The sequence below is a fragment of the Bos javanicus genome, chromosome 7, assembly GCF_032452875.1.
Source record: "Bos javanicus breed banteng chromosome 7, ARS-OSU_banteng_1.0, whole genome shotgun sequence".
NCBI lineage: Eukaryota > Metazoa > Chordata > Mammalia > Artiodactyla > Bovidae > Bos > Bos javanicus.
The window spans coordinates 13,137,387-13,159,851 of record NC_083874.1 but is presented as its reverse complement, the minus strand read 5'-3'; the positions used below and the strand labels follow the sequence as shown (position 1 = coordinate 13,159,851).

Genomic DNA, 22,465 nt, shown 5'->3' with positions numbered 1-22,465 from the left:
CATATGAACTGAACTCTAGAGTTAAGGCTATTGTGACACATGCTGGCTGATCTTTCACACCCCAGTTCAGGAGTTCCTGGGGTTGTTCACTGGTAAATGGGACATGTGTAAGTGGATATTTGCATCCACAATATTCAGCTTCATCATCTGTAAAGTTGCCATGATTAGCTTATCTCAGTCATTTGAAAAGATTGTGAGGTATTTGAACTTGATTAGTGAGGAAGACTTTCTAATGGCAGGCTACAGTCCATAGGGTCGCAGAGTCGGACATGACTGAAGTGACTTAGCACACAGCACATACATCCTTGCTCTAATATGTTCAAATGGTAAAGACAGTTATCCTCATTATAGGAATTTCAGAGGCAGAAAATGTGCAGGCACGAGAGAGTAGAGATTCATTCATTCCTCCATGGAGAGGCTTCGTGCTACGGCTGATTCCCCTCATGGATTCATACGGCTGCATCAGATGGAGGCATCATACCTAGAGGGATTCCCAGAAACCAAGACAACTGTCCTTCTCTCGGTCTGTTGTTAACTGAGGGTCTATTTTTAGTCGCTATTTCCATGGTGTCATATTACCTTCAGTTGGAAAAGTTGGTACTGAAGTTCTATAAATGAAATAATATGCCTACTGTTTTCTCATTTTGCTTTTTAAAATTTGTGGTAAAATGTAAAACATAAGAATTGCAATTGTAATGTGTTTAAGGTGTGCCATTTTGTGTCATATTAACATTCACACTGCTGGGCAGTCATCACCACATTCTGTTTCCACCTATTTTATTTTTTGGCTGTGCCGGGTCTTTGTTGCTGTGTGGGCTTTCTCTAGTTGCGGTGAGTGGAGGTTACTTTTCCTTGTGCTGATCATGCTTCTCATTGCAGTGGCTTTTCTCTCTCTCTGTCTCTCCCCCCACCCCGCACTGGCATGTTTTATTTATTTATTTATTTTTTAATTGAAGGATAATTGCTCTACAGAATTTTGTTGCTTTCTCTCAAACATCAGCAAGAATCAGCCATAGGTACACCCATGTCCCCCGCTCCTGAGCCTCCTCCCCACCCCCACCCCCCGGCTCCCTCCCCATCCCACCCTTCCAGAGCCCCTGTTTGTGATCCCTGAGTCATGCAGCCAATTCCCACTAGCTATCTACATTACATATGGTGTTGTAAGTTTCCACGTTACTCTTTCCATACATCTCACCCTCTCCCTCCTCCCCATCCCCGTGTCCATGGGTCTGTTCTCTATGTCTGTTTCTCCACTGTTGACAGTGGCTTCTCTTGTTGCAGAGCACAGGCTCCAGGCACGTGGGCTTCGGTAATTGTGGCATGCAGGCTTAGTTGTTCCACGGCATGTGGGATCTGCCCAGACCAGGAATGGAACCTGTGTCCCCTGCATTGGTAGGCAGATTCCTAACCACTGCACAACCAAAGAAGTCCTCCAACTATTTTTCATCACCTTTGACTCTCCCCATGCTTCAGTCCCTGGCAATCTCTGTTCCTTTTTCTGTCTCTATAAATGTTTCTAATTTGAAAATTCTTATAATATATGTCATACAATTCATACAATACATGTCCTTTTTTCTTTTTCAAGTTTTGATTGTGAAAAACTAAAAATACAGCAAAAATTGAAAGAATGATACAATTAAAAACCATTTATGGACTGCTTATATTCAACAGTTACTATTTCACAATATTTGTTTTATCAGTCTACATATACTAATTTTCTTCTTTCTTGTAGTGTTAAAATACACATTGTATAAAATTATACCATCCTAATTATTTTTAAGTTCACAATTAAAAGTGTTCAGTATAGGAAATTTTTCATCTTATAAATCTGAAATTCAGTTTCCTTTAAGCAGTAACTCTCCTTTACCTCATCTTCCTAGCCCCTGTAACCATTTTACTTTTGTTTTCTATGAATTTCAGTATTTCAGATACTTCTTATAAGTGAAATTTGTCTTTTTCTGACTGGCTTGTTTCACTTAGTATAATGTTCTCAAGCTCCATGCATGTTGTAGCATGTGGCAGGCTTTCCTCCCTTGCTAAGGATGAATAATATTCCATCATATGTATATAACACATTTTGTTTATCAATTCATCCTCTGGTGGACACTTGGGAAGCTCCCACCTCTTGGCTAATATATATAGTTCTCTTATGAATAAAGATGTATATATATATATATATATATATTTCATTTTAATTTCTAATGCACAGGTTCCTTTCTGTCTTTAAGAGTACTATCTGTGTGTGTGTGTATGTTTGTGTGTGTGTGTGTGCACACGCATGCATGCGTGTGTGTGTGCTCAGTCATGTCTGACTCTTTGTGACCTCAAGGACTGTAAACTGCCAGGCTCCTCTACCCATGGGATTTTCCAGGCAGGAAGGCTGGAGTGGGTATATATATTCAGTTGCTTATACCCGACTGAATACAGAGTTTCAGAGTTTCCTACTCCAGAGGATCTTCCTGACCCAAGGATCAAACCTGTGTCTCTTGCATCTCCTGCATTCTTTACCACTGCTCCACTATCTACTTAAACTTTACCACTGCTCCACTATCTATACTTATGTTTTAGTCTTTCCAAAATTTATTTTTAAAATATCATACAATTTAATGCATTTTTGTGTACTGTTCTTTGTTTTTTTAATTAATAACTTAATTTTTTATTTAGAAATTTTTCTTTGTGGAAAGCTTTTCACTGTTAGTTGAAGAGATCTTTAAAAAATATTTATTTATTTACTTGGCTGTATCGGATGTTAGTTGCATCATGTGGAATCTTTTGTTGTGGCACACAGACTTTCCAGTTGTGGTACATGGACTTATGAGCTCTGAGGCATCTGGAATCATAGTTTCCCAACCAGGGATCAAGGCTTTGTCCCCTGCATTACAAGGTAGATTGGTCACTACCTAACCACTGGACCACAAGGGAAATGCCTATTTTTAATTTTTATTTTAAAAAATTATCCATTTATTTGGCTGGACCAGGTCTTAGTTGGGGCATGTGGGATCTAGTTCCCTGACCAGGGATCGAACCTGGGCCCCCTGCATTGGGAGTATGGAGTCTTAGCTACCGGACCACCAGGGAAGTCCCTGTACTGCTCTTTATATTTCAACTCATGTATCAATTCTTAGAACCACCACTGCACTCAGGATACAAGGCAGTTACATCATTCATGGATAACTGCCTTGTGTTGCACTGTAATCACACATTCCTTCGTCTTTGTGAATCACTATGAGCCACTGATAGCCACAGAACAGAACTGATCTGTTCTGCATCCTTACAGCTTTGTGTTTCTCATAATACCACATAAATGAAATCACCACACTGTTCATAAATACAATGGCTCTTTTCATAACTGGCCTAAACAAAAATATCCACGTGGACTTCTCCGGACAATGCATAAATAATGTGCTGTATTATAATAGCAGCAATAAAAAGGAGTTAGGTATTGATACTCTCAATAACTTGTATAATTCTCAAAGGTATGCTGAGTGAAAGAAGTCCCCTGTAAAAAGCAAACATTTATTTAAAAATTCTTATCCTGTACGGCCCTTATGGAAAACAGTATGGAGATTCCTTTAAAAACTAGGAGTGAATCGACCATATGACTCAGCAATCCCACAACTGGGCATATACCCTGAGAAAACCACAATTCTAAAAGGTACATGTACCCCAATGCTCATTGTAGCAATATTTACAATGGCCAGGACATGGAACCAACCTAGATGTCCATCAACTGATGAATGTATAAAGAAGTTGTGGTATATTTACATAGTGGAATAGTACTCAGCCATAAAGCAGAATGAATTTGAGTCAGCTGTAGAAAAGTGGATGAACCTGCTGCTGCTAAGTCGCTTCAGTTGTGTCCGACTCTGTGCGACCCCATAGACGTCAGCCCACCAGGCTCCCCTGTCCCTGGGATTCTCCAGGCAAGAACACTGGAGTGGGTTGCCATTTCCTTCTCCTATGCATCAAAGTGAAAAGTGAAAGTGAAGTTGTTCAGTCGTGTCCAACTCTTAGCGACCCTATGGACTGCAGCCCACCAGGCTCCACCGTCCATGGGATTTTCCAGGCAAGAGTACTGGAGTGGGGTGCCATTGCCTTCTCCGGTGGATGAACCTAGAACCTGTCAAATAGAGTGAAGTAAGTCAGATAAAGAAACACAAATACTGTATATGAACACATATATATGGAATCTAGAAAAATGGTACTGATGAACCTAGTAGAGAACGAGCTTGTAGACACAGCGGGGGAAGGTGAGGGCGGGATGAATTTAGAAAGTAGCACTGACATATATACACTATCGTGTGCAAAATAGTTAGGAGGAAGCTGCTAAACAACACAGGGAGCCCAGCCTGGTGCTCTGTGATGACCTAGAAGGGTGGGATGAGGGGAGGGGAGGGAGGGTCCGAGGGAAGGGATATATATAATTATGACTGATTCGCATTGTTGTATGGCAGAAAGCAACACAAAACTGTAAAGCAATTTTTCACCAATTAAAAAATAATAAATTTAAAATCTCACCCTAGAGTGGATTGATGATCTGATTCTTGGTTTGATAGGTTGATCTTTTTGGCATCAAGTTATTCCAGGCTATTTTGAAGTTTGAACTGTGGATTCATTTTTTTTTTAATTTTATTTTATTTTTAAGCTTTACAATATTGTATTGGTTCTGCCATATATCAAAATGAATCGGCCACAGGCATACATGTGTTCCCTATCCTGAACCCTCCTCCCTCCTCCCTCCCCATACCATCCCTCTGGGTCACCCATGTGGATTTATTTTAATTGCTATGTTTTTTCCCTTCCTCCGTTTCTCATGTTTTATCATGCAATAGCTTCACAGCTGCCCTTACCAAAAACTAGCCTTGAATTCACTCTAATAACTAATTTCTGCTGCCCACTGATTTTGAGAGTATAAAAAATCCAGCCACCAGACCATCAGGTAGTTCGATTTGGTTTTGCCTTTGAGGCTTCTTTTGAAATTTTCTACTGTTTTAAGTCTAGAGTTAAGGTCCCAGGCAGTGTCCAAGACTTCATGTTCACTCTAATTTCTCAATAACAAACCTCCACTGAGCCCTTGGCTTTTAACTTTTTATACCTCTATGTCTTTTATACTTTTCTATTATTTTATGTGTTTGAAGCAAAAGATGCTAAGATGGTAAGGAGTGACTTTACAATGCCGTCTTGTCTCCTGTTGGTTTTACTATATCATGACAGTTGTAGGTTAACAAAATTCATACAGTAGCAGTGAAAAATAGAGGGAAGAAATGGATAGGCACATGAAAACATTGATCTCTGTAAAGATGAAAAATATTTCAATTAATATTAATGTGGAATACCGTCTCCAATTATTGGGTACAATCTAAATAAATATACTGAGATTAAATCTGCACACTAGCATTTTGCCGTGACATTGGAACCTCTTACAATTCCATGAAAAAATTAAGAGATGGGCGTGAGCCTGCACAGACACAGAAAAGTGAATGGTATCCACTTGGCCTCATAGAGTCAGAAAATCGGCCATCTTGAATTTCTCTCATGTAGTCTTCACCTTAAGATTTTGCACTGTCCTGGGATCACAGTGACAATGAATTGGCTGATTAATGAGGAACTTTGGAAATTGAATCTCCAGGGTTCAAGACAGTAATATGCTTGTGACCACCTCAGTCAGCAGTCTCTCTCAGGAAGGAAGAAGTGCAACTGAGACTCCTCTCGTAAAGGATTCCTCCTGCCCAGGATATGGTGACTCATTCAGATCTTTTGTTCTTCCTAAGAACAGCTTTTCTCTATGGTACCTCAGAGGTGTCAAGCCTCTTCCTATTGTGATCCCAGCTAGGTATCACAGGTGATATCCCTTTGCGAATGTTTGGAAATGTGGGCAAATATTTTGGTACAGGTTTATCCAGGAAAGGCTGTGAAGACAGTACCTACATCAGATAGAACCCAGTCTCTGCCTAACTTATGTCATTATGTCATCTTCACACTTTTTTTTTTCTTTTTTTGCATTTTGTACCAATACTTGTAAACATCTGTTTTACTAATACCATATTCTTTGCTGTGACCTTGAGCTTTTCTTCCTGAGTAGAAATCTGCTTGTTCTACAACAGGGTGACTTTTTTTAGATTTTTTTAAGCTGAAGTGCAATTTTATTTTTTTATTAATTTTTATTGAAGTATAGTTGTTTTACCATGTTGTGTCAGTTTCTGCCATTCGGCAAAGCAAATCAGTTATAGATATACCCATGAAAAAGTGACCCCCTCTTTTTTAGATTTTCTTTCCATTTAGGTCACCACAGAGCATTAGGTAGAGTTCTTTGTGCTATATAGTAGGTTCTTATTAGTTATCTATCTTATACATAGTGGTGTATATATGTCAATCCTTATCTCCAAATTAATCCCATTCCCTTTTCCCCCTTGGTGTCCATAGATTTATTCCCTATATCAAATAAGGTGACTTTTTTTTTTTTTCTGACGTTTCTCTGTGTTCCTGTGATGGTATGGATGGGCAGAAAGGTTGGTAAGTTCACCTTATCTTTCCTGTTTCTTGATATATCTTTATATTATTTCTGATGCATGGTACTGAAGCTGCTGGTTACATAGAATCTTCACTGCCTCCCTAGCCCACTGTTTCTCTTTACAAAGTCACCAAATGTTTTTAATAATCAGAAGAACACAGATAGTATAACTTAAAAATACAACCAAGTCTTAAAACTTTCTAGAATTGTTTGTACTCTGAAATATCCACATCATTTTTTTTAAAGGAACCCAGGAATAAAAATGCATAAAGAAGGCATTCCTTTTTTGTTCCCTCAGTTTGTCTCCTTCCATTCCCCAAGTGGCATTTACCTCTTTCGATACCCCTGCTTCTTCTTCAAGGACTACATATTTCACTGTATCCTTACCACATCTTTTTAAAAGAATATTTATTTGGCTGCACTGGGCCTTAGCTGTGGCACTCAGAATCTTTTAGTTGTGGGATCTAGTTCCCTGACAAGGATTGAACCCAAGCCCCTTGCATTGGGAGTGTGGGGGATTTTAGCCATTGGATCACCAGGGAAGTTTCCTGGTTATCACATCTTTTTAATCAGACTCATCAACAGCATGGAACCCAGAAACCACACAGATGTTTCAGAATTCCATCTTATGAGACTGTCAGAGGACCCAGAATTGAAGACCATCTTCTTCAACCTGTTCCTGTCCATGTACCTGGTCACTGTCCTGGGAAATCTGCTCATCATCCTGGCTGTCATCTCTGACTCCCACCTCCACACCCCCATGTACTACTTCCTCTCCCATCTGTCCTTTACAGACATCTGTTTAAGCACAACCATGATCCCAAAGATCCTAGTGAACATCCAAGCACAGAGTCAGAGCATCACTTACACAGGCTGCATCACCCAGATCTGCTTTGCCCTGACTTTTGTTTTGTGGGAAAATTTTCTCCTTTTAGTAATGGCCTATGACCGCTATGTGGCTATTTGTCACCCACTGAGGTACACAGTCATCATGAACCCTCGCCTCTGTGTTCAGCTGATTCTACTCTCTTTGTTCACCAGCACTGCAGACGCCCTGCTCCATGGTCTGATGGTGTTACGACTGTCCTTTTGCACAGACCTGGAAATCCCCCTCTTCTTCTGTGAAGTTGTTCAGGTCATCAAACTCGCATGTTCTGACACCCTCATCAATAACATCCTGATATATTTAGCAGCTGGTGTATTTGGTGGCATTCCTCTTTTGGGAATCATTTTCTCTTATATTCAAATTGTTTCTTCCATTCTGAGAATGCCATCATCAAGCAGAAAGTATAAAGCTTTTTCCACTTGTGGGTCTCACCTCTCAGTCGTGTCCTTGTTCTATGGGACAGCTTTTGGGGTGTATATTAGTTCTGCAGTTACTGAATCTTCTAGGAAGACTGCAGTGGCTTCCATGATGTACACCGTGGTCACTCCCGTGATGAACCCCTTCATCTACAGCCTGAGGAACAAGGACATGAAGGGAGCTTTGAGGAAGCTCTTTGGAAGAATATCTTTGCTGTGATTGTGTCACCTGATTTTGGCTGGGTACTCTAGAATGAATCAAAATTAAAATAATATGAATGAACTACTCTGCCTGACACTTTCATCACCAAGTTATTTTTTTTTATTTTATTGAAGTATAGTTGATTTGCAATGTTGTGTTACCAAGTTCTTAAGTGAATAGATAACATGATGGCCAACTGCATTTCAACTTAGCATTGAAAACCAACTTGTTTTTCTAGCTCTGTGGTTTCTTTATTATTTTTTTTTTCAATTTAATTATTTGGCTGGTCAACGTCTTAGTTGTGGCATGCAAGGTCTTTAGCTGCAACATGTGAACTCTTAGTTGTAGAATGTGGGATCCAGTTCCCTGACCAGGGATCAAACTTGGGTCCCTTGCCTTGGGAGCATGGAGTAACCACTGGACCACCAGGGAAGTCTCTAGATCTGTGATGTTTACCACAAATTACCTTTCTCTAAGGTTTTTTGTTACAGCAAACAGAAGCTGAATCTGAGGCAGATCTTCTTGGTATGATAATTTTGGGTGGAATGTTCTCAGCACAAGAGAAGTGGGAAAAGTTGGATAGGTCAAGGTTTAAAGAAGTCTGTGGTCATACAGAGGTAGAAATGTGGATTGCACCATGTGAACTGCACCCCAGAGTTAAGCCTGCTATGAGACATGGCAGCCGATCTTTCTTACCACAGTTCAGGAATTCTTAAGACTGGTCACTCACTGGTAAATCAGACATATGTGGGGCAACATTGACATTCACAACACTCAGCTTCATCATCTATAAAAAATTGTGATTAGATTATCACCGTGGTTTGAAATGATTGCATGATATTTGAAATTGGTTAATGAGGAATCCTTTCTAATAAGATAAAGATATCCTTCCTCTAATATGCTCAAACAATAAAGATAGTTATCCTCATTACAAGGATTTCAGAGGTACAAAATGCACGGGAGTGGGAGAGCAGAGATTCATTCATTCCTCTGTGAAGTAGCTTCAACCCAGGACTGACTCCCCTCATGGACTCAGATGGCTGAATCAGATGCAGGCATCATATCTAGACATGAATCCCAGAGGCCAGTACAATCGACTGTCCTTCTCTGGGTCTGTTGTTAATTGAGGGTCTATTGACAATAGATGTTTCCATTGCATCATCCATAAGATATTACCTGCAATTCTATCACTGAGAATAGGATCATATGCCACTGACTTAATCCAGTTCCGGATAAAGAACAAATGATTACTGTGAAAGCCTTATACTTATCATGTGTGTGGGCTCAGTCACTCAGTGGTGTCCAACTCTATAACCTGCCAGACTCCTCTGTCCATGGAATTTTCCAGGCAAGAAAACTGGTGCCAGTTGTTATCTCTTACTCCAGGCGATCTTCCCAACCCAGGGATCTAACCTTGAGTCTCCTGTGTCTCCTGCATTGGCAGGTGGATTCTTTACTACTGAGCCACCTGAGTGCAATTATTGCTGCAAAGTTAATCTCCATATAGGCGATAAATACTTAGACCAATGCCCTAGTAAAATTTAATAGTATTATCATGTTCCACAAATTTCCTCTAACCTTGAGTCTTATAATGTTATTGATCCCATATATTTCTCTACTTGCTTTAACAATTTGATTTGTTTTCTTTTATTGTTATATTTATCAGCCTTTTCCTTCTAGTCTGAGTAATATAATAAAATACATAATAAAAATAAATAATTATTAGTCAGGCAAGGCAAATGTTGGTAATTTTCCTCTGGCATCTTATTTGCTTTGAAACTTTCTTTCTCATTGACTTATTTACAAGAATGTACCTGAATTTTCACTTCTTTTCTTAGTCATCTTATATCATTGTATTTCTTACACATTTCTGGTGAAGTCCACACAGAAACACTGTGAAATAAAATCAATTGTATCATGAACATCTTAGCAATTGGGTGTAATCTTAGGCCTGTAGTGGAAAACTTTAATTTTTTTTTTTTTTTGGCTGTGCTGGGTCTTTGTTGAGGGGTGCAGGCTGTTCATTGCCGTGTATGGGCTTTTCTCTAGTTGTGGTGCATGGGGGCTTCTCTAGTTGCAGTGGGGAGGTTTAGTTGCCCAAGACATGTGGAATCTATTTTCCCAACTAGGGATTGAACCTGAGTTCCCTGAATTGGGAGGTAGATTCTTAACCATTGGACTACCAGGGAAGTCCCTCATGAAAAACTTTTTAATGTGTCTTTGTGAAGAAAGCTGTTCTATGGAGAACTACTTTCATTTGACAGAGAAGTGCTGAGAGTAAGACAAGGAAAAAGGGAAGTGGACAAGATTAGGTGGATCCGTTTCCCCAGAAGCACAAAAATGTATGGTCATCAGTCAGAATCACCTCTGTGGTGAATTGGTGAAAACAGTGGAGCTGTCAAGGGAGAATCAAGAGTGTGGATGAAGAACCTTCTATTCACTGAGAAGTGAGAGGTGGTTTTATTTTAAGCACCAAATCTAGGGAACAGCTCCCTGGCTGGCACTCCTGTTCACTCTAGTGCAGAGGTTCCTCCATTGTTGTCATTAGAACAGCTGCAGAGATTAATTACCTGAGACCTTTGTTCATACTGAGGTATCCCTGACCTCCAACAAGAACCACTGATTTTGAACTTCAGAGGTGGGGGGTATGTGCATGCCTGCTAAATTGCTTCAGTCGTGTCCAACTCTTTGTTGGACAAATCCTATCCATATGATTCTCCAGGCAAGAATATTGGAGTGGGTTGCCATTCCCTTCTCCAGGGTATCTTCCCCACCCAGGGATTGAACCCGCATCTCCTGTGTCTTCTGCATTGCAAGCAGACTCTTTACCAGCCACCAGGAAAACCCCAGGGGGGCATGTGCTGGTCTGCAAAAGTAGTAACATAATAAAATGCATGTAACTGACCTGAAATTTAAATAAATAGTTTTTCTCATATTGCACTTTGGAGATTTCATTGTGCTTTGGGGTATGACAGTAACTGATTAATTTCCAATATTCTGTATATCTACATTATGTTTGATGACTACAAAATAGATATCCTTTAAGAAACTGATGGAAATTTTGTTTGCTTTTCTTGTTATATTTATCAGCCTTTTTCTTCTGATCTGAATAACATAATAAAATAAATAACTATTAGTTTTTGTAGCTAAGTTTCTGCCATTATGAGTAAATCTGAAGGTTTTTTTTTTAATATTTCTTGGTAGAGTGAGAGAGGAGATCCATATCATCATCAACACTTTTCATTTATAGTAACAACTTACTGAGTGTAAAAATTATTTCATCAAGTGGCATACCTCATATTAATATATGGTTCAGAGTCTTTTGATCTTCCTTTCTGTTAAATATCTAATTGTGATGTATCTACTGAGTTGTTTATCCTTTTCTCACTCATTCATATGAGTTATTTACATAATCAAAACATTAGTGCTAGTCATACACATTGCAGATTTCTTCAAGTATATCACTTCTATTTGGATATCCTCTCAGTTTTGCTTCAGATGAATACAAGTACTTCATTTTAATTATGTAGTTGTAATTTGTCAATACTTTCCATAATGGCCTGTACCCAATACGTCTTGTTTATGAAATCCATAGGTCTTGCATTTATGTATTTTAAATGTAAATATGTAATAGTTCGTTTATTTCCAACTGTTACCTCCCTATTATGATATTTCAATTTCAAATCTTCTCTATTCTCTTCATTTATGAAACTCACATTTCTATGAACATCTTAATTAGACCTCAAGCGATATAGATTACTAATCTGATAAAAAAGAAAATTGTTTGAATAGATTAGTACCATGTTCATTTTTCATTTGTTTTGTTTTTTGCTTTATATCTTATTTGTTTTTTGTTGTTTATATATCTTATTGTAATATAGTTGATTTACAATATTGTGTTAGTCTCAGGTGTATAGCAGAATAATTCAAGTTATACATATACATGTATTCATGATTAGATTTTTTTCTCATACAGGTTGCCACAGAGATTTGAGTCGACATGCCTGTGCTATACAGTAGGTCATTGTTGGTTGTCTATCTGATATATAGCAGTAGTGTGTGTACATCCCTATCTCCTGATTTGTCCTTCACCCCCGTGTTTTCCCTTTGGTAACCATAAATTTGTTTTCAATATTGAAAGTCTGTTTGTAAAACTATTGTTAAGTCTGTTTCTGTTTTGCAAATAAGTTATTTTGTATCTTTTAAAGAATTATATTCCATATATGAGTGATATCATGATATTTGTCTTTGACTTACTTCACTTAGTGTGATAATCTCTAGATCCATCCAGGTTGCTACAAATTGCATTATTTTATTCTTTTTTATGACTGACTAATAGTCCTTTGTATATATGTACCAAGTCTTCTTTTTAAAAACAAATTTTTGGAGTATAGTTGATTTTTAATGTTGCATTGGTTTCAGGTATACAGAAAAGTGTATCAATTATACATATACATATGTTCATCCTTTTTTAATGATTTTTTTCCCATATAGACTGTTACAGAGTATTGAGTAGAGTTCCTTGGGTTATAAAGTAGGCTCTTGTTAGTTATCTATGAACCACATCTTCATCCACTCCTCAGTCAACGGACATTTCGGTTGCTTCCATGTCCTGGCTATTAGAAACAGTGCTGCAGTGAGCACTGTGGTGCATGTATCTTCCCAGATTACAGTTGCCTCCAGATATACGCCCAGGAGTGGGATTGCTGAATCATACAATAGTTCTATTTTTGGTTTTTTAAGGAACCTCTATATACAGTGTTTGTACCCATAGGCATTCCTACCAACAGTGTAAGAGGGTTCTCTTTTCTCCATACCCTATCCAGCAGCTATTGCTTGTAGATTTTTTTTTGATAATGATGACCATTTTTTTTTTGGCTAATAGCTTAAAAAAATTTTTTTAATTTAATTTTTATTGGAGTACAGTTGCTTTACAATGTTGTGTTAGTTTCTACTGTACATCAAATGAATCAGCTATACATATACATATATCCCTTCTTTTTTGGATTTCCTTTCCATTTAGGTCATCACAGAGCATGAATAGAGTTCCCTGAGCTATACAGTAGGTTCTCATTAGGTACCTATTCTATACATATTGTCAATAGTGGATATATGTCAATCCCTTCCCCTTTCCCACCCCACTGTGTCCATATGTTTGTTCTCTATGTCTGTGTCTTATTTCTGTCTTGCAAATAAGATCATCTATATCATTTTTCTAGATTCCGCACATACACATTAATATACAATATTTTTTTTCTTTCTGACTTACTTCACTCTGTATGATAGTCTGTAGGTGCATCCATATCTCTACAAATGACTCAATTTCATTTCTTTTTATGGTTGAGTAATATTCCAGTGTATCCATGTACCACATGTTCTCTAGTCACTCATCTGTCAATGGACACTTAGATGGCTTCCATGTTCTGGCTATTGTAAATAGTGCTGCAATGAACATTGGGATGCACATGTCTTTTTAAAATATTTTTTAAATTTTATTTATATTTTTAATTGAAGGATAATTGCTTTACAGAATTTTGTTGTTTTCTGTCAAACAGTTTTCACTGGGTATAAGCCCAGTAGTAGGATTTCAGGGTCTTATGGTAGTTCTATTTTTAGTTTTTTAAGGAACTTCCATACTGAACTTCATAGTGGCTGTATATAATTTACATTCCCACCACAGTGCATGTAGGTTTCCTTTTATCCACACCCTATCCAGCATTTATTGTTTGTAGATTATTTGATGATGGCCATTGAGGTGATATTTCATTGGGGTTTTGATTTGCATTTCCTTAATAATTAGTATTGTTAAGCATCTTTTCATGTGCTTTTTGGCCATTTGCTTGTCTTCCTTGGAGAAATGTCTATTTAGATCTTCTGCCCATTTTTTTTGTGGAGAAGGCAATGAATGGCAACCCACTCCAGTACTCTTGCCTGGAAAATCCCATGGACGGAGGAGCCTGGTAGGCTGCAGTTCATGGGGTCACTAAGAGTCAGACACAACTGAGCAACTTCACTTTCACTTTTCACTTCCATGCATTGGAGAAGGAAATGGCAACCCACTCTAGTGTTCTTGCCTGGAGAATCCCAGGGACGGGGGTAACCCCAGTGGGCTGCCATCTATGGGGTCACACAGAGTCGGACATGACTGAAGCGACTTAGAGAATTATTGAATGTGAGGAAGTTCCTGATTTGTATAAGTAAGGGTGGTACTGGAAATCCTTGAACTTTTAGCTGGTGTCTGAAGTGAAGGCAATCTCATGAGGAGTGCTCCCTTAAGCTTTGTGGCTTGGCAAACTCTTTGCAGCAAGGCAGGGGGTGAAAAAAATCAAGCCAAGTTGAAGCCCCTCAAAGGTCTCTGAAAACTACCAGAGAGCTCTGGGGCTAGAATGATCCCTTAGAGTCGGCTGGAGTTGGGACAAAATCATACAGTCATTGGCTGTGGGCTGCCTGCTGGCTCTCTGTAGCTGAGGCAGATTGCTTTAGGAGTTGATTGCAGAGAGCTGAGTAACACCCAACATTGGAGAAATATGTCCCTCATTCCAACAGTAGATATTTTTTTTTATTGTGGTAAAATAACATAACATAAAATAATATAAAATTTACTGTCTTCATGATTTCCAAGTAAACTTCACATGGTTTTGCAACCATCACCACCATCCATCTGCAGAACTTTTCATCTTCCCCATCTGAAACTCTGTCCCCACTAAACACTAACTCCCCATTTCTCCTCCCAAAGCCTCTGGTAACCAACGTTCTAATCTCCGTCTACATGTGTCTGACTACTTTAGGTACCTTATATAAGTGGAATCTTTCAATTTTTGTTCTTTGTATCTGGATACATAATATGATACATAATACATAAAATTTTGTTCTTTGTATCTGGATATGGTGGTTGGAATTGGAAGAATTATCAGAAAAGTTGGTAATTGACTTTGGTAGACACTCTTTCATCTGCTCCTTGGGAAACATACATGTGAGGTTTCCTAGGAAAGTTCCAGTTGATAACTCAGTATTAATCATATCGCATTTCAATTTCAAAATACCCTAGTTTGAACAGGAAATTAGTCATCCTATTTGCTCAAAAATATGGCCAAGACCATTAAGAAACAAAAATGCACTAAATATTTTGGTCCTTAAGGTAGAGTCTAGATCCTCAAATCAAGGCGTAGGCAAAAAAATCATAGGAGAAGTTTAGAAACAATAAATAAGAAGAAAGTGAGAGCTATGATTATTTTACAGTGCTAGAAATAAGACTCCCTGTGAACAGAGGTCCTGGATAATGTATAAAGAGAGTGAGAAGGGTATACTGATGTGCTTCACAAAGTCCAGGAGAGCTATGACTTGTGTGGGGAGTCCAAAATAACTTATTATTTCCATTAAAGCTATTCTAAGAGGAAAAATGGGGCTTCCCTGGTGGCTCAGTGGTAAAGAATCCACCTACCAATGCAGGAGATGCCAGTTTGATCCCTGGGTCAGGAAGAAACCCTGGAGTAGGAAATGGCAACCCATTCCAGCATTCTTGCCTGGGAAATCCCATGGACAGAGGAACCTGGCAGGCTCCAGTCCATGGGGTCACAAAGAGTCAGACATGACTGAGCGACTAAATAACAACAATTTCAACAACAGGAGGAAAAATTGTGTAAACAGAAAGCAGAGTGCCAAATAGGTACAAATCACTATGGGACTGCAGATTCAGAATTTCTTGTTGCACATATTTGAATTTACTGCCTTTCCCAGTATTATGAACCAAAAGAAAAAAAAAAATGTTGACGCAGGTATTAAAATTAGGCTATTCTGATGATAATCCCCCACAGGGCACTCTTGATGTCCTTGTTCCTTAGACTGTAGATGAAGGGGTTCAGCATAGGGGTGACCACAGTGTACATCACCGAGACCACTGCACTCTTCCTGTGGGAAGATGAGACAGTGGAGCTGAGATACACCCCAAGGGCTGCTCCATAAAATAAGCAAACAACTGACAGATGAGAACCACAGGTAGAGAAGGCTTTGTACTTCCCATCTGAAGATGAGACTCTTAGAATGGAGGATATAATTCGAATATAAGAGTAAAGGATCCCTGAGAGTGGAACTCCAGCCAAGATGGTACCAATGAAATAGATTAATATGTTACTGGTGGAGATGTCTGAACAGGCGAGGTTGAGAAGTTGAGAAAGCTCACAAAAGAAATGAGGAATTTCCACATCTGCACAGAAGGTAAGCTGTGACATCATCAAGTAGTGAAGTTGAGAGTTCAAAAGGCTGATGGAAAATGACACCAGGACCAACAAGCCACAGAGGTGGGGATTCATGATGACCAGGTAATGCAGAGGGTGACAAATGGCCACCAATCGATCATAAGCCATCACCGTCAGAAGGAGACTCTCCAAGCATGCAAAAAGAGAAAAGACAGTCACCTGAGCTAGGCATCCTGCATAAGGGATGGATTTGCTCTGTGTGTGGAGGTTCACTAGCATGTTGGGGACAGTGGTGGTGCTTATACCAATGTCAGCCAAGGACAGATTGGAGAGGAAGAAGTACATGGGGGTGTGGAGGTGAGAATCGGAGCTGACAGCCAGGATGAGGAGCAGGTTCCCAAGCACAGTGGCCAGGTACGTGGACAGGAAGAGTCCAAAGAGGAGGGGCTGCAGGTCTGGATCATCTGAGAGCCTCAGGAGGAAGAATTGTGAGACACGTGTACGATTGTGTGGTTCCATGAAGAAGGGACACCTTTTTAAAGAGAAGAGGATGTTGAATAAACAATACAAATATAGAGGCACAGACATAAGTGTCCAGAGTTTGGATTTGAACAATTCAAAATTCAGAAATAAAGTATGCATGCTTGAGGACCATACAGCACAATTCATTGAGCAGTATTTTTCAGTGTGAACACATCTTTACTAATGCTGAAGACATTCATTTTTTCCTTCATACATCTATTTTAGAGGCATGGGGCCAAAGAGTATTAGAGAAGAACATTTTGAGATCACAATCCATGAACATGGTCATATATCTGTCCCCTACCTTTGAGAGAAAAATATAGAATAAAAAGTATTCTTCTTTTTTAAAAGATTATTATAATTAAAGCACAAGAAATAGCAGTCAAAAGTACTATATCTTATTCAAATGCAGTACAAGAAATTCCCTTGATTTGCACTGTAGTCCCAGAAAGCTAAAAAGCACTGTCTCTGGATTCTAAATTAAAATCAAATGTTCACAATCAGATAGCATTTGTATAGGTTAAGTAATTTCAAGGGTTTTTTCATCTTTATTTATGTTTATTTATTTCATCTTTATGATATTCATCTTCCATGGAAGTAACTGCTTATTCAAATATGTGGGTTGTCTGGTCACTGTCTCTTTAAATATAACTCAAATATAAATATTTGACCTTGATGGACTCCACATTTTGATAAGTATATTTTTGTTAAAAGAGTAAAATCATATGGCATCCACGATCCTGAAGATAGCATTAATGTATGATGCAGCAATTATTAAATAATAATTAAATTTTAATACTTTGAAGTTTTTTTCATTTTTGTAGAGTTTTTCTCAGTGCTATATACTCTTGGAGAAAGATTTGAGGTTGAGTTTGCATTTTACTGTTTTTGTTTGTAAGGCTAGGAAAACTTCTTAATTGTGTCTTTACTCCTAAACGTTTGTAAAGTGTTGCTGCTGCTGCTGCTAAGTCGCTTCAGTCATGTCCGACTCTGTGCGACCCCATAGATGGCATCTCACCAGGCACCCCCGTCCCTGGGATTCTCCAGGCAAGAACACTGGAGTGGGTTGCCATTTCCTTCTCCAACTCATGAAAGTGAAAAGTGAAAGTAAAGTCACTCAGTTGGGTCCAACTCTTAGCGAACCCATGGACTGCAGCCCACCAGGCTCCTCCATCCATGGAATTTTCCAGGCAAGAGTACTGGAGTGGGGTGCCATTGCCTTCTCGGTGTAAAGTGTTGACTCCTCATCAAATCCAGTCCTCTTAAGAATAGTTGAAAAATTTAAGAACAAAGCCCAGTCTCAAACCCTAAATTGGTCTTCTTATGCCAGATTAAGAGCTGTTCAGGTAGTTCTTTTTTATTGAGGAATCAAGTTTCAATCAACATTGAACTCCCTGAAGGCAACTCAAGTCTTCATTTCTCCTGACAAGTCAAAATATGAATGTAATTGGGAAAAATCAAAACGGGAAAAAAAATAGTAATATCACAAACAGTTGGGTAGTTTGTACATCTGTAAAATGGGTACATTAATTGAACTGAACTTACAGGTTTGCTATAAGCAATTAAAGTACTCACACTTACAAGCAACTGGTCACCATAGTCTAGCCTAGTTAACATATAAAATTAGCTTTCACATGCCCTTTTAACTTCCCAACTTCTGTCAGTTATACTTCGAAGGCTTGTTTTAATATCCAGATAAGTTGAATTTACAAATTGAAAAACCAAAAACTATGTATGTATCTTAATTTAATTGAACTTACAGTCATTATAATGTTGATGTAGCTATCACAAAAAGGAATCTGTGCCCTATTTGTCTATTAAAAGTCAAAAAAAAAAGAAAACTAGAGGGAATTTTGCTCTCCCTGCATGATCTTATTCCCTTGCACTTCAGTGTTTCCCCATGTTAAACACATCATGAGTTGGGTAAGCATGTTTTCTTTCAGTGTTTCCATAACATTTGTATTGATTTATGTATTCATAAGAAGTTTTCTTGAAAACTTTACTAGATACTACCTACCATAGATGAGTCCCTATTTACCACTTTATGAAATACTTCTATTTCAACACATAATATGATGTATGATATTACCTGAGGGATAAATTTTATTTTCCTTTTCAATTTTTTATTATGACACAGCTAAGAAAATTCTTGGGCCCCTATCTATATTACACAAATAAAAGTCCCAAAAGACATATGCATCTAAGACTATTGTTTGAGTTTTAAAAATTGAAGCATGTGCAATTTTCCTATTCCTATCTTCTTGTGTGATAAAAAAGATCACACAAAAGCAAGTGCATGCTCTGATTGTCAAGGTACAAAATTAGAAAGATCTCTGAAATCTCACTGGCAATAGGCTTTTCATGATAAAATCACAGGAAAATTCCCGTCTTGTATAGGGAATGACATTTCTGTAACTCAAATGTTTTAGATGGGCTGGAAAATGCATTCTTATTCACAGAAAACCCTATCATCCATAATAGTCATACAATAAAAGCCCCTGAAAACCACTTAGTCTATTTGTTAATACACAGATAAATTCACCAAATCCCCAGCAGAAGAAACCCACAGTTCTACTTCCATTTGATCATCTGGGACTAAAGCAGGTTTCAGAAGAAAACAAGCAATCCACTCTGGTGGGACAGAGTCCTAGGACTGGAATTGGGAGGCCCTTGTCTGAGGCCCACACCTTTCATACACTAAATATGGAGTGTGTGTAAATCTCCCTACATCTCTGCGAAGGTGTTCCTCACATTGAAGTCAGGCCAATAACACCCATTTGTAGGACATGTAGGGTGTCAGGGAAGGGGAAATTACCCCTTCTACCCTTCTGGAGTTCTTGTGGCTGGATTAATAATAAAATCAACACAGGGCACGTTAACAGGAGAAAAAGGAATCAAATATTAATTTGTGCACTTGAAGGTCACATAAAAATAGAACCTAAGAAGTGGCCAAAGCAGGCAGCTTTTATCCTCTTTAGATAAAGAAACAAAACATTTGTAAGAAATTGACAGGACAAAGAAACTTAGGCTTTGAGTGCTTCATTAGTGAAGAATCTAAACAGTTTGAGCTTGAGGTAGTGTATTGAAGAAATAATGAGTTTTGTTTAAACAGATTTCTGGGCCCTAAATTCCCTATGTCTGAAAATAAGGATGTCCTTCTCCCCCTAGATAAAGCTTCCCAGGTGGGTCAGTGGTAAAGAATCCATCTGCCAAAGCAGAAGATGCAGGAGACATGGGTTTGATCCCTGAGTCGGGAAGACCCCCTGGTGAAAGAAACAGCAACTCACTCCAGTATTCTTGCCTGGGAAATCTCTGATGGGCTACAGTCTGTGGAGTTACAGAGTCAGACACGACTGAACTCACATCTCCCTCTAGATACAGGGAGTGCCCCTTTCATATGAGAGATTTTCCTCCTTCTCAGGGGGACAGAGGAGGATCAGAATTTCCTTCTTGCACTGGCTGCTTCAGAAGCAACTTCATTTCAAACTGATCAATAGATCATTGCAGTATGCTTTATGGCAACCCATCCTGATCCCCAGTAGAGGTATCTGAAGAGGTCAGCACAATAAATATTCTGTCATAGGTTTTGAATCAGAAGTTGAATTATTACTGGAGTACTTGGATATTGATGAAACACAATCCTAATAAAATTTAATGATCTTATATTCTATTTTATATAGGAGAGGTAGAAGCCTATTGAAGGAAAGTTACACGGCTCAAAATAGCCTGGAGTTAAAACTCCCCTACAGGTCCTCCCCACCATTCTATGCAAAACAAAGAACTCGCTCATCTGAAGAAAAATATGGACATTAATTAAGGTTGATTACACCCAGCTCCCAGCTGGTTCAGCCTCTGATCTCCAAAATTCCATGCCCCAGCCGTTTAAGAGATAACTACTCCGAAAAACCTTGGAGAAGAGCAGGCTCCCTTAAGACAGTAACTTTCCACATATGTGCCTATATATACTTACTCTTTTCTTGGATAAGGGCCGCAGCTCACTAGTCTGACTGCTGCCCCTTCTCGCCTCATTAAAGGTGATCAGTTCTTGTAGCGTGCCAGTCTCGTTCTTTTTCTGAACCTCACCTTCTCTAACTCCCTTACCCTACATTTTTGGTGCCGAAACCCAGGAGTTTGAAGTTCCTTCTCGTTCTTCACAGCCAGCTCTTCGCAGCGTGGAAGCCTGCCAAGCTCACTTTCCTGCCCGGGCTTTCAAGACCTCCTCAAAAGGACGCCCTGTGCCTTCTTGAGCGGTACCAGTCCTGTGTAAGGGCTTTATTGGTTTTCCACATAACCCGAGGAATATTGGTCTCTCTCTCTCTCTTTCTCTCTTTTCCTCTTTTCTCTACACTTTCTTTTCCACAAGACCAACCAACTCCAGGACAGAGGCCTTTTGCCATTCTCGACCACGCTACATGCAACACTCCACTCGAGCTGGCCCCTAGATTAAGGTAAGATCCGGACGGTGTTCTAGAGGTGCCCTAGAACTCAGTCTTCTCAGGGTCCCAGCGACCCCTGGCCCAGGGCCACTCTGTAGGTGATGGTGGGGGATGCTCCACCTCGACATAGAGCTCTCTTCTCAACTCCTATTGTGACTACAGGTGACAACTCGAGCTCCCAATAAGAGCCTCTTCTTGCCTTTCAATTATGGGGTCTGGCCAATCTGTCCCAAAAAATTCCCCTCTGGCCTATGTTCTCAAAAATCTCAGACCACTCTCACTCACTGAACTCAAAGCTAATCACTTAAAACAACTCTGTATACAGATCTGGCCTCAATACCAATTAGACAACCAAAACCTTTGGTCTGAGTTCGGGACTTTCGATTTCAGTATTTTATCAGATCTCACTAACTTCCTCAAAAGGAATGGCAAATGGTCGAAGCTCCCCTATATTCGAGCCTTCTGAGACCTTAGAAGCCGTCCTTCTCTCTGCAAAGACTGTTCTACCTATCAAATCCTCCTCTGCTCTCTCTCCCCGTCCATTACAAAAGAATCCAAATCTAAAGCCCCTAAAAGGCCCCCTAAACCCTCAGCCCCCAGTTTTGACCAGACAGATGAGCCTCCTCCCTACTGCCCTGGAGAAAAAGCTTCCGGAGATGAGACCCCATCCTCTAGCCCTTCCTCCTCCAAAACAGAAGGCTTTGACTCCAGAACCCCCAAAGAGATTTCCAGCCCCCTCCATCGGCCAGGACCTGAAGCAAACACATTTCCTCTCAGAGAGGCAGTGGGACCGGAGGGCCCTACATGGGTTCATGTGCCTTTCTCAATTTCTGATATGAGCCAAATTGAAGAAAAATTTGGATCCTTTTCAAAAAATCCTACTAGATACAGAAAAAATTCCTCTGCCTTGCACAAACATATCATTTAACCTAAAATGATCTTTATTACATCCTAAATGCCACTTTAACCCCTGATGAAAAGAAACGGATATGACAGACAGCCCAGACTCATGCTGATCAGCTCCATAACCAAGATAAAACTAATCCGGTGGTTAATGATACAGTCCCTCTAACTGAGCCACGGTGGACATATCAAACAGGCGATGCCAACATTCAGTACCTGCATCATATGATCACCTGTTTACTAGAAAAAAAAATATGAAAAAGTATTTTATTACTTATTACACATTCATATTAACTACGATAAGATTAGAGAAGTGACTCAAGAAAAAGATAAAAATCCTGCCCTTTTTCTTTCACGGCTTACGAAGGCAGTCCAAAAACACACTAATCTAGAT

General features: G+C 39.2%; 2 protein-coding genes across 2 annotated transcripts; one reads left to right on the top strand and one right to left on the bottom strand.

Annotated features, from left to right (window-relative positions):
• Nucleotides 1-7,071: 7,071 nt before the first annotated feature.
• LOC133251966 (olfactory receptor 7G1-like) lies at nt 7,072-8,033 on the top strand. The gene has a single exon (XM_061424735.1). It carries the CDS (start codon nt 7,098-7,100, stop codon nt 8,031-8,033), a length of 936 nt encoding a protein of 311 aa, XP_061280719.1. The 5' UTR covers nt 7,072-7,097.
• Nucleotides 8,034-15,799: 7,766 nt separating this feature from the next.
• On the bottom strand, nt 15,800-18,577 carry LOC133251965 (olfactory receptor 7E24-like). Its single transcript, XM_061424734.1, has 2 exons — nt 18,561-18,577; nt 15,800-16,751 (listed from the first exon to the last, which is right to left on the bottom strand). The coding sequence occupies exon 2, from the start codon at nt 16,727-16,729 to the stop codon at nt 15,800-15,802; it is 930 nt and encodes a 309-aa protein (XP_061280718.1). The 5' UTR covers nt 16,730-16,751; nt 18,561-18,577.
• Nucleotides 18,578-22,465: the final 3,888 nt, after the last annotated feature.

Excerpts from the sequence above, each read along its gene's own strand:
- LOC133251965 (XM_061424734.1), bottom strand. The coding sequence starts at position 16,729 with ATGGAACCACACAATCGTACACGTGTCTCACAATTCTTCCTCCTGAGG.
- LOC133251966 (XM_061424735.1), top strand. The coding sequence starts at position 7,098 with ATGGAACCCAGAAACCACACAGATGTTTCAGAATTCCATCTTATGAGA.